We start from the raw sequence: 17,206 nt of genomic DNA, 5'->3' as shown, positions 1-17,206 counted from the left end.
CTCAGCGAGCAAGTTCGCGGCAGGGACATAGTTGATTGGTGGAATTTTATGAGTGCGGGACTCAGACAACACCTAAGAGGCTGGAGTCACAACCTGGGCCGTGACTCTAAAGAAGCAAAGGCGACCCTTCTTTCTCAGATTTCACAGCTTGATCTCCAAGCAGACGCTGGGGGTTTGGACGAAGAGGGCTGGGCTGCTAGATATCACCTTGAAGAGCAGCTGTTACACCTTGTTAAGGTGGAGGAGGAGTACTGGAAACAACGTGGGAAGACCAAGTGGGCCCTGCAGGGAGATGCAAATACGGCTTATTTCCACGCTGTGGCTAACGGACGAAGGCGTAAGTGCCAGATCACAGTGCTCAACACCCCCCTAGGCCCCATTACGGACCAGCGGCTTATCCAGGATCACGTGTATGCCTTCTATCGTGAGCTGCTGGGCTCCTCCGCAACTAGGTGTTGCGGGCTGGCGCCGGAGACCTGGACTGATCAACAGCGGGTAACATCGGAAGAAAACGACGGCCTGGCTCTCACCTTCTCAGAAGCAGAGCTGGAGTGTCTTGTCAATGATATGAAGTCGAATACCGCTCCGGGTCCCGACGGTCTCCCAGTGATTTTCTTTAAGTCCTTTTGGCCCTTGGTGAGGCGGGGAATTCTGCATATTCTTAATGACTTTGTGCTGGGGCGCATCGACATTGCTCGTCTCAACTTTGGGATCCTCTCCCTTATTCCCAAGGTCCCGGGCGCGGACCAGATCACCCAATACCGCCCTATTGCTTTGATCAATGTCATCTTCAAAATCGTTTCCAAAGCCTACGCTTCCCGGATGGATCCGGTGGCCAATAGAATCATCGGCCCACATCAGACTGCCTTCATCAAAGGCAGAAATATCCTTGATGGGCCCCTTGCGCTGATCGAAATCATCCACGAGATTAAGACCAAGAAGCTTGGAGGGATCCTCCTTAAGCTGGATTTTGAAAAAGCATACGACAGGGTAAATTGGGATTTCCTTGCGGAGGTGCTTAGAGGCAAAGGTTTTGAGGAGGGTTTCATCCACCGTATCTCCCAGCTAGTGGCTGGAGGTCAGACGGCTATCTCGATCAATGGGGTGATCGGACCGTTTTTCCGTAACAAACGAGGGGTCAGACAAGGGGATCCCCTCTCTCCGCTGCTGTTCAACTTCATTGGGGAAGCTCTGTCTGCAATTCTTTCTGCTGCCGGGAGGGCGGGCCACATTCATGGTGTCGTGCCGCACCTGATTCCTGGAGGAGTCTCCCACCTCCAATACGCGGACGATACCCTTATCCTCATTCAAAATTCGGACGAAGACATCGCTAATCTGAAGTTTCTCCTCATGTGCTTCGAAGATATGTCGGGGTTAAAAATCAACTACCACAAGAGTGAAGTTATTGTCATGGGGCAGTCTGCTAGGGACCAGAAGCTTATTGCCAACAAGCTGAATTGTAAACTGGGGGCATTCCCGTTTATCTACCTAGGGCTGCCAATCTCGGATAGAAAGCTCTCGCTGGAGCAATGGCTGTTCCTGGTGAGGAAATTAGCGGTTAAGGTGGAACCGTGGCTGGGAAAACTCATGTCCTCGGGTGGACGTTTAATCCTTTCCAACGCTTGTCTTGACAACCTGCCTATGTATGCCATGGGGTTGTTCCTTCTCCATGACGGGATTCATGCGAGGTTCGACACTCATAGGTCCAAGTTCTACTGGGAAGGTTCGGGGCCAAAACGCAAATATCATATGGTTAATTGGCCCACGGTGTGCAGGCCAAAAGAACTTGGGGGTCTTGGCCTGCTCAATACCAAGAAAATGAACCAGGCCCTCCTTCTCAAATGGGTGTGGAGGTTGTACCAACAGGAAGACACCATCTGGGCGTGTTTGATTAGAGCTAAGTATCGCGATGCCACCGACATTTTTAGTGGGAATGGCCATGGGGGCTCACAGTTTTGGAAGAGCCTCCACAAAGTGAAACACCTCTTTAAAGTGGGAGCGAAACACTTGGTGCGGGATGGGCACCGTACCAATTTTTGGTTGGACTGGTGGATCGAGTCGAGACCGCTCAAGGAGGTATTCCCGCACCTTTTTGCGATTTGTGAGGACGATAGGGTGTCGGTGGCAACGGCCCTTCAAGGGGAAGGTCTTGCCATTAGATTCCGCCGCTCCCTGGATCAGGAAGGAACGAGGCAGTGGAGGAGCCTATGTAACTTGGTGGAGAATGTGCCCCTTGTTCATGGCATGGACCAGATTCGCTGGCATTTGGACAGCTCAGGCCTGTTCTCCGTGAAATCGCTCTACTTCAAGCTGTCGCAGGGCACGTCGGTGGCCCACTTCAAGGACATGTGGGAGTCCAGGGTCCCTTTAAAGATAAAAATCTTTTCCTGGCAGTTGGCGCTGGATAAGCTCCCCTCTAACCTTCAGATCGCAACTCGCCATGGTCCTTCGACGGGATGTTGTGCCTTATGTGGGGCTCCGGAGGACGCGACCCACATCTTTTTTAGCTGCTCGTTGGCGCAATTTGCTTGGGCGGTGCTGCGACAGTTGTTGGGATGCAACTGGAGGCCAGCTAACTTCCCACAATTTCATGCTATTCTGTCGGGTTTTGCGGGCTATTCCCGCCGCATCTTGTGGGCCCTGTTTTTAGCTCAATCTTGGGCGCTTTGGACGATCCGCAACAAACTATCTATCGAAAAGAAAGTCATTAACCACCCCGCTGATTTTATCTATAAAACTGTGATCTTTCTGCAGCTCTGGAGACCCAAGTTCAAGGGGCTGGAAAAGGAAGGACTGTGCTGGATGGAGCGCGAGCTGCGGGAGCTCTACGTCTCCATGAAGCCAAGAAGAGGAAGCAGTGAAGCGTCGACGTCGCCACCCCCCGCACGTGTTGCGCTTGCGCTGCCTTAGTCTAGTCCTGCTTTACCACCTTGTTATCTTTTGTTTTGGCGAAGCTGTATGCCGCAGCATGTATGACTGTTCGGTTTGAACCTTGTGCTACCTGGGCTTTATTAAGTTAAAGTCGGGCAATAAAGTTGCCTCGTATCTAAAAAAAAATATGTGACCTGTGGACCGTTTATCCTTAACCAATCTGCTAGTTATTTTTTGATCGTGAACAGCAGGCGCTCTGCTTTTGCATTATATTAGAGGGAAATCCATTACATAATGGTGACACAAATGTGCCAAGAGTAAAGAAACTTGCGTGTTTGATTCAGATCTGCTAGTGATAGTGTGATACAGATCCTTGATGTCTGATTCAGTACGTGCAAACTTGCGTGCTGAAAAATCTGTTTTAAGCTAGCTTAGCTGATTGATGAGCGTTCTTTTTAATATAATAGAACTTGTTTTTTTCCCACCTTAATCTGCATATTGGTAAGCTTATTTTATTTTCCTATTTCCCACCTGAATCTGCTCTTGTTAGGCAGCGCATACAACTATTGTGTGCATATGGTCATAGGGGTGAGTGTATGTATATATTTATGAGCGTCTGTGTTTGCACTGTTTTTTTAAATGTTAGCAGTACAATTCTCACAAGTTTATTTGTCTCTCAACTCTTTCCTGCTGAACTTGCCCAAACGAAGTCCTGGTTAGAGATATCTCACCCCCGTTATGATTTTGAGATGACACAGAGCAGAGCTATTAGCCAGACGAATGTGATAGCCCACCTTGTGCGAATACGAATATCTACGTCCCCGTGGCTCAAAAATATCCGCATCTTTGGAAAACAGTGGCACTTGTTGTTGTTGGTTCCAAATTTTAAAAAAAACGGTGAATTGAGAATCGGAGCTGCGTATAAGCAATTATACTTATCTCTGGAAATCTTAAACATTGTAGACAGCCTGGCTGGTTCCAACTTTCAGCTTGGTGTGTGACCTTTGAGGCAATGCGGGCAGATGGAAGACATGGTCAAACAAGATTCATCTTTTGTCAGGTTTCATTATGGTCTTAGAGCATCTCCAGCCGCGTCCCCCAAAGCGTTCCCCAAACTGCGCCGGATTGAGCGTTCGGGGGACGTGTTTTGTTCGTGCCGCGTTTGGGGGACGTCGCTCCCCAGCCGCGTCCGCCAAACGCCGCCCCCAAACATTTAAAATACTTTTTTTGGCATTTTTATTTCAATTTCCACAAACTAATACATAATTGGGAACGTGGTTTACACGAAGACATAGTTAGGAACATGGTTTCCACAAACTAATACATATTTGAAACCGTGGTGGACACAAATATATAATATTGCAAAAAAACTAAACCTAACTAGGCCGGTCATCGGAGGTTTCGTGTGTTCGCTGCCAAGAAAGAACACTCGAGGGCACACCCGATCACCGAAACTGGAAAATCCAGCTGGTGACGGTGCCCCTGTTGGTTCTTGCGAGGAAGAACAGCCAGAAACCTCCGTGCACGTATTCGCTGCGAAGAAACAACACTCAGTCGTTCTCCTCGTCGGTGCTGTCACCGTGGTAGTCCCTATCGTTGTGGTAGTCCCGGCGGCAGCGCCTCTCGTCGAAGACCTTGACGCTCATGTCCCTGTTGCCGAAGTAGGAGAACAGGAGGATGAAGCCGACTTCGAGGCTGTGGTGGCGCGCGAACTTCTCCCAGCCGATGTTGAGGTACATCTTGCCACGCCCGTCGTAGATCGCGTCGACGATCCACCGGTAGTAGCCGCACGAAGCCTCCCGCAGATGCATCGTGCGCGGGCGTACGGCGCCGACGTACTCGGCGAAGGAGTCCGGCAGCCTCTGGATGCCGCGTGGGTCGCCCTTGAGGACGAGGACGAACTAGAACAGCACGTCCGGCTCCACGTCCATCTCCGACGATGAAGACGACGGCGTGGGAGGCGACGCCGAGCGTTCAGCTCTGCCGCGGCCACGACCACGACCACGGCCGCGAGGTCGGCCTCCGCCTCTACCAGACATAGCGTCAAGTCTTGTTGAGATGGTGGCGGCTAGGGTTTGGGAGAGAGGCGCTAGGGTTTGTGTGTGATGAGAGGTTTATAGGCCGGAGGGAGGCGGAGGAGCGGTGGCGCTCATTAACGCCGGCACGCAGAGCTAGGCGCGACGGGACGCGTCGCTGCGCCTCTGCGGGAACTGCACCGTCGCTGCGCGCCAATAACTTCCGTCGCGAGGTAGGCGACGGTTAGGTTAAAATTTATTGTGCCGCTGACGGGTCGGCCCCGCCACTCCCCGCCTCGCTTTTCGTTGGGTCCGGCGTCCCCGGAGCGTCCCCTGTGGGACGGGGACGGGTTCGGGGCGCCCGGACACCGTATCGGGCCACGCCGGACGAAAATAGACTTTGGGGGACGCGGCTGAAACGGATTTTTTGTCCGGCGTGCCCCAAATTACTTTAGGGGACGTTTGTGGGATGCGACTGGAGATGCTCTTAGTTTTTTTTTTTGGCGCCGAGATATGCTGAGACGGCACGGAAGTGCTTCTCAACTGTTACACTATTTTTTCTGTTTTTTGTCTAGCAGGTCTGGTTATAAATTCAGATGAAAACAAGCTTGGTTTAGCGTGCATATTGTGATTTTTTCAGTTTTCTTCATCCTATTTTAGTACTTTCTCTGTTAGTAAATATAAGATCATTTAGACACTTTAAAATGGACTACATAGTTACTAAAAATGAGTTTTTTTTTAAACGAGGCAAAAGCTTTGCCTTTCATTGATATAGGAGAAAAGAGTTGCCCGTTTATGAGGAAAACAGGCAGAAAACCGTTACAACACGACACCACACGCCAGCCCCGAGGCTGCGCTCCACACGGGTCGACGACCAACCAGGTCGCCACCACACCTCAACGCAACAGGCGGAGGCGAAGAGACTGGAGCCACAGCTCCAAACTACCACACCGGCCCCGAGGCCGCGCCCCGCCTGGCCGAAGACGAACCCGCCTCTACCGAACCACCAAAACACTCCACAAGTCCCTCTGTCCGGTGGACGTCCAAAGCGAGGCCTCAAGAGGCAAAGCGACATAAGAGTGCCGCCCACGCCCGATCCCGCGAAGGATCTAGGGTTTCCCCCGGAGAGCCCGGGCGGAGATCAAGAAACACCCGCTTCGACGACGCCTACAAGAAGGATGCGGCGCCCACGGGCGTCACCGTCGTCGGTCCTGGCCGGCCGCCAAGACAAAGCTTTCGCCTAGCGAAGAGTCCCGAAACCTCGCGCCCGCCTAACAAGGACCGGAACAGACCACCACCTGCAACCGCCGCATCGCGACCCCCGGAGAGCCCCGCAGCCTCAAACGCTCAACTTCAACCTCGAGCCGCCACCGAGCTGCACAGCCTATAGCAAACGAAGTACCGCCGAGAAGCACCGTGGGCGTCGCCGGAACGCCACATAGAGGGGGCGCCGACCAACACCAGCACGGGGCTCGAGGACGAACTCCGAAGACCGCAGCCATGAGCTCCAACACACCCGCAGGGACGCCGCCCCGCCATCCAGCACCGTGCTCTCCCCAGCAGAAGGGCAAACGCCACAGCCCCGGCACCCACGGCCGAGGCAGCACGACCTGGGACGATCTCGAGCCGGCCCGCCTTGCCTGCACCGCCTGATCCTGAGCGCGCGCCGCCAGGCCCCGCCTTGCCTGCACCGCAGCACCACCGCTGCAACCACATCCGCACCAGGAGACGACGCCAGCGAGAGCACCCTGGCCCGACCAAGCCCAGAAGGGCCTAGCAGGGCCCGGATCTGGGCCAGCGGAACCCGGCCGCCGCCATTGCACCGCACCGCTCGCCGCTCCGGCGTCGTCGCGACACAACGCAGCCACACCGCGCACCGCCCGCCGCTCCGGCGTCGTCGCGACACAACGCAGCCACACCGCGCACCAACCGCCACCTCCGCTGCCAGCCGCCATGCAGCACCGCCGCCGAGGGAGAGGTCCGCCGCCGCCTGACCGCCAGCCCCGCCTGGGGAGGTCCTGCGCCGGGTGGAGGAAGAGCCACCGCCGCCGGCACCGCCCGGGCTTTGCCCGGCGGCTCTCGCCGGCGGTGGCGGCGAGGGGAGGGTGGAGGAGGACGGACGGGGGGTAGGGTTTGGGTCGCCCTGGAGCCGCTCACTACTAAAAATGAGTGAATCTATATACTAATAGTAAACTAGATACGAATCAGATAGAAGGTCCTACAATAGTTGAATTGGGGAGTAGTAGTAATTTCTCCGGAAAGTGATTTTGGCTCCCAAACTCTAATGCTTTCGCCAGTTTTTTAAAAATAAAAGACATTATTACCAGCTATCAAAATCTCTGAAATAATTTCTAGAGATTTCCAGTGATACATCCCACAATCACGCAGAATCTCAAGCTAAAATTCTTATTATTTTGTGCAAGAAAAAATGACAAAATCTGATATTTTTTGGGATATGAAAATGTAATACTTGGATCTACACTTTTATCATTTTTGTGTAGCTCATAATATAAAGTATTTAAAATTGATAATTCACATGTTTGTGAGATACATCATTGACTATGTGTGGATTTATTTTCATTTTTTTGAAACTCAAAAATATGATTTCTCATAATAAAAGTGTAAACAGAAATGTTTGCAAGTGTTAAAGACCACCGGAGGTGAAAACACAAATCGCATGTAAGAAGCGTTAAGTCAAGATTACGCTTTAGAAACTACGACTGCCTGCACTTGTAGTGACAAGTCGAAATACGCTTTCAGTTTCCCCCTCGCTTCCGGTCGGCGTCGCCGTCCTGCAGCGGAGCTTCCGGCCACCACCGGCAACGGCTTAACGCGGCGGGTGGCTGCGTGCTTGGCTCCTTCGCCCGAACCGTGGCCGTGCGACGAGCGGCGCGGAATTAGGCGGAATCGTGGAGGACTCGCGCCTGCCGGAGCCGTTAGGTTGGCCGCGACGGCGATATCATCGGATCGGCAACTGTTGGAAATGGGCAAATGGTACGCCGCCTGGTACTACTTCGGTTGCTTCATCTTCTATTATTTCACTTATTATGTGATTTCCATTTGGTCATGATTGCTGGCTTGCTGCGGTGTAGTCTGCTAAATCCAAATCTGTTGAACTGGCTCACAAAATCACAGGTGTTCACAGTCCAGAATATTATAGTACAGTAATCTTCTACAACCATTACTTACTTCATATTCACACACTAGAATATTAAGATAAAATTACGAGATAGTGACTTGTTTTCATTAAAATTGTCGTTGTATATAGCTTCTTTCTTGTAATTAGCTCCAGACAACAACCCCAAAACTGTAGATTTCACTTTTGTCAGACAGGTGTTGAATAAAAAAAATCCCTAGGTCAAGGTAGCCAAAAGTTCCTTGGATAAACATGGTGAGATCATATTTATCTAGACACTGCAGTTCTGATGCTCCAAAATCTCCAAACATCGAAAACACTGTTGAACTGTTTTTAAAATGGCACTAATATAGGAAAAAGCTTAGTGCAAACGGCAAAGAAGGAAGGTGCAAATCGACCTGTGATTTGGCTAATTTTCATGGTATGTTTGATCCTGTACTGCTGGCGCATTACAAGCCCTGCACTCTAGATGGATGGAGACCATGGAAACTTCCCCTTGAAGTTTGCCCCCTTGTTTTTAGCAGCGACATACTCATGATTACAACCCACTGATATTTCCCTCTCCACACCACATAGCCACTACTCCAGCTCCAACGTTAGCAAAATTCATCATTGCTCATTGCTGGCCCTCCTCTCACACGAACACACACAGAAAGGCATCCATCCACAAACATGGCTACCTCTGCTGCACTTGTTTTTGCAGGGAAGTCTGTGGCAACGCCGGCCATATCCTTCTTGATCAACAAGGCGTTCAGCTACATCAACAAACACTTCAAATATGAAGAAATGGATGAGGTGAAGAATCGGCTCTTGTGGGCCATGCCACAGATCAAGGCAGTGTTCGATATCGTCAGCCCAGAACGTGTTCAGGAGCAAAGCAGTGCCCTGGATGCGTGGCTCTGGCAGCTCAGGGATGCGGTCGAGGCGGCGGAGGACGCCGTTGATGAGCTTGAATATTACGAGCTAGAAGAGAAGGCCAAGGAGCGAAAGGTTAGTGATTGGGGTTCTCCTTTTGGTAAGATGAAGTACAAGTTTTTCAGATCTGTTAAGGGTGTCCCTGTTCTCAACAAAACTCTCAAGAAAATTACTCACCGGGACACTCTGAAGAGACTGATGAAATCTGTGGATGGTTTAGATAAGGCTGCTGCAGGTGTTGTCAGATTCCTCAACCTCGCAGGCCATCTCAGTGGAGTTTGTACCAGCAGCCAGCGGCAAGTGCAGAAGTTTGTTGACAATGACCGCCAGACTGGTTCTATATTAAGCGCAACCATTTTTGTTGGACGAGAAAAGGAGAAAGAACAGATTCTTGGATGGCTGGCTAACACATCAGTTGAATTAGCTGAAACTGGGGTGACGAGGACCAATAGTATTCCTATTATTTCAGTGGTTGGTCATGGTGGCATGGGAAAGACTACTTTGGCTCAGAGCATATGTGAGCAAGATCAGGTACTGAAGTATTTTAAGGTCATCTGGGTTACTGTATCTACTAGCTTTGGTGCGGCATCACTGACAAATAAAATATTGGAATGTGCTACAGGCGTAAAACCAAGCGCTGATCATTTGGAACCACTACAGCGAGATCTCATAGAGAAACTAAAGTCTATCAATTTTTTGCTAGTTTTGGATGACGTTTGGGAAGATAAGAGAAGAGATGAATGGGAGAAGTTATTTGCTCCTCTGAGGAAATTGAACACTGGGAGCAAAATTTTGTTGACAACCCGAATGCCATCTGTAGCGGACATGGCTGCAAAGGTGATGGGAGTCCAAAGAGATCAGTGCTTAACACTACAAGGACTGGAAGAAGATGAAAATCTCGATCTCTTCATACATCATGCCTTTTCCGGGCTGAACCCAGGAGATTATGTACATTTGAAGTCAACTGGAGGACAAATTGCAAAGAAGCTGAGAGGATGTCCCTTGGTAACAAAGGTCGTGGGTGAGCATTTGCAAGGCAATACAACGCTTGAACATTGGAGCAGATTCTTGGATCAAGGATTGGAACATTTTAAAGGAACTGAAGATGATATTATGAAGGTTCTCAGATTAAGCTACTACCACCTGCCAACAGAGCTGCAGATTTGCTTTCGGTATTGTTGCATCTTTCCGCAGGACTATGAATTTCAAAAGAAAGAACTGGTGCAACTGTGGATTGGTTCAGGGTTGATCTCACAGCCTGCAAGTGACACTCAAACTTTGGTGGATACTGCAGAACAAGTCTTGGCTCAGCTAACGAGAAAATCATTCTTTGATCTGAAATCCAAGGCTCGTGGATGGGAACAAGAAGAAACTTACGTAATGCATGATTTGATGCATGAATTAGCAAGGAATGTCTCCACTGGTGAATGTGCAAGAATTGATCATCCTGTTCAGCTTAAAGATGAGAAGGCTACAGTCCGACACCTATGCATTGTCAATATTCACAGTTTCTCTGCTGATGAGGTCAAGAAAATCTCCCATTTTGAAAACCTGCGCAGTATTATTATTTATGATGATATCAAGGTTAAAAGTGATATAGTTTGTGTACTTGAAATGATTGTTGAGAGCTCAAAGTCGTTGCGCCTATTCCGTTCAAAACTGTGGAACACATTCCGTTTTGCTGACAAGATTGGTAAACTGAAACATCTTCGCTATATCGACTTGCGCATAATATCACCAGACATGATATGTGGGGTTGCCAAACTGTATCACTTGTTGGTACTTTGCTGTCAATTTGGTTTGAAGGTTGGAACATATGAAGAGAGATATTTAGCGAATCTTGAACATCTGCGGTATGTATCCTATGGAGAGGATAGATTTGGTAATTTCGGTATAAGTAGGCTCACATCTCTTCAGGAATTAGGTAATTACCAGGTAGGAGGAAGAATATGCAACAAAATAAGTGCAATCAGGAACTTAAGAGAGCTCCGTTCACTGGAAGTTAAGAGCCTTGAGAAAGTTGAGAATTATGAAGAAGCTAAGAATGCCAAGCTGAAGGAGAAACAGCATCTCAACGAATTATTTCTAGAGTGGTCGACACCTAATCAAATCATGACAGATGACTTGGTTCTTGACCACCTTGAGCCACATGTTAATGTTAAGGTATTGGGAATTCAGGGTTACGATGGTCCCAAAATTCCATTTTGGATTGAGAACCGTTCTGTCAAAAACCTTTTATCACTCAAGTTGATAAGCTGCACAAATTGGGAATACCTTCCATGTCTTGGCGATTTAGTATTGCTGAAGCTTCTAATGTTGAGAGACCTTCCTAAGCTACGGCAGATTGGTAGACCATGTGATATGTCCAGTAGTAGCTCCACGGAATTACTGTTACCTCAAGGCCTTGTCTCCTTGGTAATATTTGAATGCCAAAAACTGACGGAATTACCTATTCTACCTCCAAGCCTAGTATCACTGGAAATAAAAGGTGTTTGGCTAACAAAACTTCCTATGATTGGCAAGATATCGAGTGAGAGCATCAAGTCCAAATCCTCTAAATTGACTAAGATAATTATCACGGGCTGTCCATGTTTAGCCTCACTGGAAGGGAGCCTTTTGGAGCAAAAACTTAACATGGGTGCTCTCCATGTCCCAAATGACGATGGTTGTATACGTCCGAGGTCTGCATCCATACCATTTGATGAGATGAAAGAACTTCTAGTACTTAGGTCATTGCAACAGCTCACAAACTTATCTATGCTGAAGCTGCAGAACTGCTCGAGCCTGGTGTCTCTCCCATCAGCGGATGTGTTCAAAAATCTCAGGTCGCTAAGGATTCTGAATATAGCGGGATGCAAGAATCTCTCGTCCTTGGGAGGGCTCGGATTACTTTCATCCCTCTTACTCTTAGGTATCATTGGGTGCAGTAAACTCGCGGAGGCAGCCCAGTCCTTGGTAACTCGAGGTGATGAAGAAGCTTATCTGGTGGAGCCCAGCAAGTCCCTGCAGATAACTACTCTTCACATAGATCTGCCGTCCTTGCTGCTTGTTGAGCCGCTCAAGAGTCTCTGCCGCACTGAAAAATTGCACATTAGTGGTGTGTCAGCGATGGAGAGGCTACCTGACCGATGGCTGCTACAGAACCGTCCAGCCCTCCAACACCTAGTTATATACAAATCAAATTCACTAAAATCGATTCCACCAAGCATGCAAGACCTCTGCTCTCTCGAGACATTATGCCTATTTGATGTTGGGCAACTCCAGTCACTTGCCTATTTGCCCTCCTCTTTGAAGGTGCTCTTTGTTTCAGGCTGCCATCCAGACCTGGAGAAGAAGATCACAAAACATGGAACTTCTGAATGGAACAAGATTGCTCACATCCCTGATGTGATAGTAGGTACCTCTACCCTTCCACTCTTGTCCTCAAGTTCATAATTTACTTTTAGGATCTCTGTACCTACTGATATCTGATCTGATTGCGAACCGATGATAGGAGGTCAGAATTTCGTTATGGGCCAAAAATCCAGCTAAGAGGCTTTGAAAAAACTAAGGTAACCAATCAATAATCTCTGGATAAACTCTATTTTGCTCAGAATAATGGGACTTCTTGATATCATCTTTATGTCAATATGAGGTTGATGTGAAGTCTGTTTTGCTTGAATGCATCAACAATGTACACTTCCAGTCAAAGTCTATTGGTTTTTTTTGTGTTGCATTATCTCTTTTGAACTGCGATACAGCCCATTTTCCATTCTTTTCATAAGAATAAGTCCAAAACAGGGTGATGTAATTTTATAATTTTATTGCAAGATAATATATCCTAAACTGTGTTGGTACATGTAAATATATTGCCTATCCTTTTTTTTACAATTTCATTGCTGCAGCTACTGCACTGTAATCATCCTTATCTCTATCTTGGAACTACATGCTATTATTAAAATCATTTTGATCTAAAAAAATCATTTTCCTTTGCCGCTAAGGAATACCTATTCTTCTTGAAATCTGAAACTTTCTTTTTGTTAGTACCAGATACAGGGACCGCAGGAGACTTTGCTCCAAGCCGTCGCTCCACTAGCAGATGAAACAGTTGTGCCTGAAGAATGCGTCCTGTCGTAAGGCTGCTGTTGTTCAAAAGAACGGTGGCAATAAGCGCCAGTGCCATGCCATCTGAAATGTCTTCCAGCCTCTTAATTTAACTCCTTGGCATCACATATTTTCAGCTTGTGCTGCTGGCAACGAAGAATATGAAGGAAAGGGGGGAACTAATGTTCAGCTCAGACTGCTCAGTTGAGTTATACGTGTACATATTGCAGCCTTGCTACCTTCCAACCCGTGAGTAGAGAAATCTCCATTTTGTTGTAATTCATGTCGAATATGTGTTTGATCGTTGTACTAGAGTGGAAGGGTAGAGGTACATGTGAAGTTGTACTAAACAGCCAGAGTTCGAGACTCACCACCTCCTATATCAAATACAACGGTGGTTCCTCCCATTGTTGGTTTCATAAAAAAAACAAAGAACTATTCTTTTTTTTTAGAGAAACGGCAGGCGTTATTGATTAGATAGAAAACGTATTACAATCTTTTGCGATCAGTGCCAACGTGCAGGGAAGCGCTGATTTACGTAAACACCCTTTTAACTCACGCCTACCTAATTACCCTAGGCTATGTGCCACGCCCGTTGCCATTCCTTGAGATTTTCTCAACCCGCACCTGGTCCATGAACTCCAGTAGCTCCTTAATTTCTGTGATTATTGTCCAGCTGGATGCTCTGTTGTGTTGTTTAGGAGCTAAACCTTGACCTTGATGTAACCCCTACTGCTTAATATATCCTCTTTTGCCCACAAAAAAAAAGAGTATGCAGTTTGTTTCGGTGATCATTGTGTCATGAGCGTACAACCTCTGATAATGTCAAACTCGAGTGTGGACGACATCATGTGGGGAGCCAAGGTCCAGCTTGTGGTCCTAGAAGCTTTGCGTGTCAGTTTCTAACTACATGGGCCTTTTACATTTTCATATTGGCTCAGACCCATACATAAACTGCATAAAAAAGAAACGATGAAATCAGTCAGGCGGGAGCTCCTTACGCACCACTCTTGCCGGCGTCGAAAGGCGGCTCTAGGGTTGCAGCCCCTGCGGGATGCGGGACTGGTTTTTTTCAGCCCCTTCGCGTTTTCTTCTCTAGATTTATGCTAACTTTCGCCTTAATTCACACTTTGCGGGATGTACTCGTGGCGCCGCTGCAGCCCTAGGAGGCGTCGCACGCAACAGGGCCGGCCCTGAGATGTCAGGGCCCGGTGCAAGAAAAAAAAAGAGGGCCCTTATACATAAATAGTTATACTACTTATGCCTGGAGTAGATCTTTTTTATATTCCAGTAGCAAGTTACTTACACAAATTCTCTTCAAATTCTCAAAAACAAACTACTCATGGTCTTATTGCTGATAATTTTCCATATACATGTACACTTTCTAAGCAAATATCACTCTAAATTTCATCTAAGCATTGCAGCAGAAACAGAAACACTAGAAAAATTAGGGCATATAATTAAAAGTTGAAACAAAAATACTCATTGGAGAAATAGCTTGCCATCGGCTTGCTCTTGGACGACCGTCAGGCATCCCCTTGCAACTCGCGCGGAGGGCGCTGGCCCCATGCCCCTTGCTGCCGGCAATTCCCTTTTCCCCTTGCATTTGATCTCTTTTCTACCGTTTTTTTTTTCTCTCAAGTCAAGCCTATGGGGAATGAAGAAGAAGAATGAATCAGATGAAAAACACACTAATCCAAGAGAGATATATAGCATTTACTGATTGTCCAGACCGAGGAAGGAATTGTCGGGAATATCAAATTAGGATATCCTCCTCCATGAATTCTCTCAGAAACTGCAGGGAGGCGCCCCATCGCGGCGGTGATTGGGGAAGAACCAGAAGGGCCAGGGGAGAGATTAGAGCATCTCCAGTCGCGTCCCCCAAAGCGTCCCCAAAGGGATTTGGGGCGCGCCGGACAAAAAATGCGTTTCAGCCGCGTTCCTCAAAGCCCATTTTTGTCCGGCGCGCCCCGATACGGTGTCCGGCGCCCCGAGCCCGTCCCCGTCCCACAGGGGACGCTCCGGGCTCGTCGGACACAACAAAAAACGAGGCGAACCGACGTGGGCCCGACCCGTCAGCGGCACAGGGAAAATTCGTCTCACACTCCCGCCAAATCCCGCCTCTCCCGCCAAATCGCGCCTATCCCGCCGCGCATTTTAGGCCTCCCAAAACATATCCCGCCGCCGATTCATTTCTCCTATCCCGCCGATTTCTTTCTCCCTCCCGCCGTCCACCCGCCGCCGCTACCCTCTCCACATGGCGCCGCCGACAGCCCCCAAAAAGATGGCGAAGAAAGCGGCGAAGAAGCCGCCGGGCAATGGGACGAAAGGGCGAAAGCGCCGTTCGCGAAGCCGCGGAAGGCGCCGGCTGCGAAAAAAGCTCGAAGGATGGACCGACGATCAATGGCGGCAAGATTGCTCGCGCCGGAAGCTATCGACGGCGGAGCGGAAAGGACGGAGGGCGGCGGAGCTGGAGAAGAAGGCTCAGGCGGCGCGCCAACACCAGCATGTAATGGCCGGGTGTATCGCCGCCACCAACGCGAGCCCATGGAGTACGTCCGTGCCGGTGTACGTTCCGGGAGTGATCTGTCCGTCGCAAGCCGCCTTCTACAACGACGGCCCCTCCGCCACTCCCGGGTGCGTGACGCCTAACTTGTCGCCGCACTAGCAGGATGCGCTGCCGCACGGCGGCTTCAACCCCAACAACCTCTACTCCCCGGCGTACGAGCAGCGTGAGCCAGGACCCGGTCCGGACGGCGACCCTTTCACCGGCCGCAGGGGTCCGCTCAAATACGACGGCGCCGGTGCTGAGGAGGACGACGGGGTTGAGGAGGAGGAGGACGAGGAAGAGGACGGGGTGGAGGACGACGACAAGGAAGACGAGGAGGACGAAGAGGGCGGCGAGGAAGAGGATGACGAGGGTGCCGGTGACGATGATCTCGTGGAGGTAGACGCGGACGGCGTGAGGACGAAGAAGAAGAAGAAGAAGAAGTCAACGGTACTTTTGCAACCCTCTGCGTCGGCGACGGAGCAGACGCACCATGCACAGCAACAGGCAGATCGCGACGAGATCATCGTGCTCGACGGGCCTGCGTCGACTCAGGATACGACGCCGTCGCCCAACCCCTTCTTCTAATGTGCATGAACCACCGGTCTGTAATATGATCGCGCGCCCAGTACTTGGATCGCCGCTACTCTGATCGCGATGAATCGGCGGGAATGATCTCTTTTGAGTGCATCTATTTGAATTACTGATTGGGGGCGGCGTTTGGGGGACGCGCCTGGGGAGCGACGTCCCCCAATCGCGGCACGAACAAAACACGTCCCCCGAACGCTCGATCCGGCGCGGTTTGGGGGACGCGACTGGAGATGCTCTTAGTGCGACGATTGACTAGAATCGAGACGCAACTCTCTGTCTTTTTTATTGAGAGAAGTCTAATTTACCCCCCTAAATTTGTTCTAAAGTTCAGTTTACAACCTTCAACTCTTACTTGGTTCAAGTTTCACCCCTAAACTTTAAGAACAGTTAGGAATACACCCCTTTTCACCGTTTAATTGGTTTAAGCCAAGTTTATAGACACATCAGCCAGGTTTCTCCGGTATTTTAACTAGACATACTCGTACATGTATTGAGATCTTACATGTGCGGTACGAGAAAAGATTATACTCTTGTAGACTGAGAACATACAAATATGCATTCGTTGATTTTGGTATACCAGCCCTAGCATGCATGTACGAGGAGGTACATATATACATATACGGTTATATTTTGAAAAAAAACGCAAAGGTTGCAAAAACAGAGAAAGGGGTGTATTCTGACCGGTTTCTAAAGTTCGGGGTTGAAACTTGAACCAAAGTAAACTTCAGGGTTGCAAACTGAACCTTGAGACAAGTTTGAGGGGGTAAAGTGGACTTCTCTCTTTTTTATTCCGGTAGCGATAGCTGCGTGCGTTGCCTGCCTGAGATTGGGCTGATTCGGTTAAAAGAATATACAGAGTACTAGGGTAAGTCCCAACTAATGGCAATGTATCTACGTAACTGGATCTGGATGGGGCCTCTAGCAGCCGGGGGGGGGGGGGGGGCTGTGCGGCCGCACCGGATGCACAGGCTTAGGGCCGGCCCTGCACGCAAAAGGGCGTCATGGGCTACAACCCACCTTCTTCTTTGCCACCGACAAGACAAACCC

At 49.3% G+C, this 17,206-nt stretch overlaps 1 protein-coding gene across 1 annotated transcript; it reads left to right on the top strand.

The window, feature by feature from the left end:
• Window positions 1-8,685: 8,685 nt before the first annotated feature.
• LOC124651124 (disease resistance protein RGA2-like) lies at window positions 8,686-9,628 on the top strand. The gene is made up of 2 exons (XM_047190264.1): window positions 8,686-9,468; window positions 9,560-9,628. The coding sequence occupies exons 1-2, from the start codon at window positions 8,695-8,697 to the stop codon at window positions 9,563-9,565; spliced, it is 780 nt and encodes a 259-aa protein (XP_047046220.1). The 5' UTR covers window positions 8,686-8,694; the 3' UTR covers window positions 9,566-9,628.
• Window positions 9,629-17,206: the final 7,578 nt, after the last annotated feature.

The sequence above is a fragment of the Lolium rigidum genome, chromosome 5, assembly GCF_022539505.1.
Source record: "Lolium rigidum isolate FL_2022 chromosome 5, APGP_CSIRO_Lrig_0.1, whole genome shotgun sequence".
In the NCBI taxonomy this organism is placed as follows: Eukaryota; Viridiplantae; Streptophyta; class Magnoliopsida; order Poales; family Poaceae; genus Lolium; species Lolium rigidum.
This window is presented reverse-complemented; position numbering and strand designations above follow the sequence as displayed.

What these genes read in the sequence shown, in the direction of transcription:
- LOC124651124 (XM_047190264.1), top strand. Translation starts at nt 8,695, where the DNA reads ATGGCTACCTCTGCTGCACTTGTTTTTGCAGGGAAGTCTGTGGCAACG.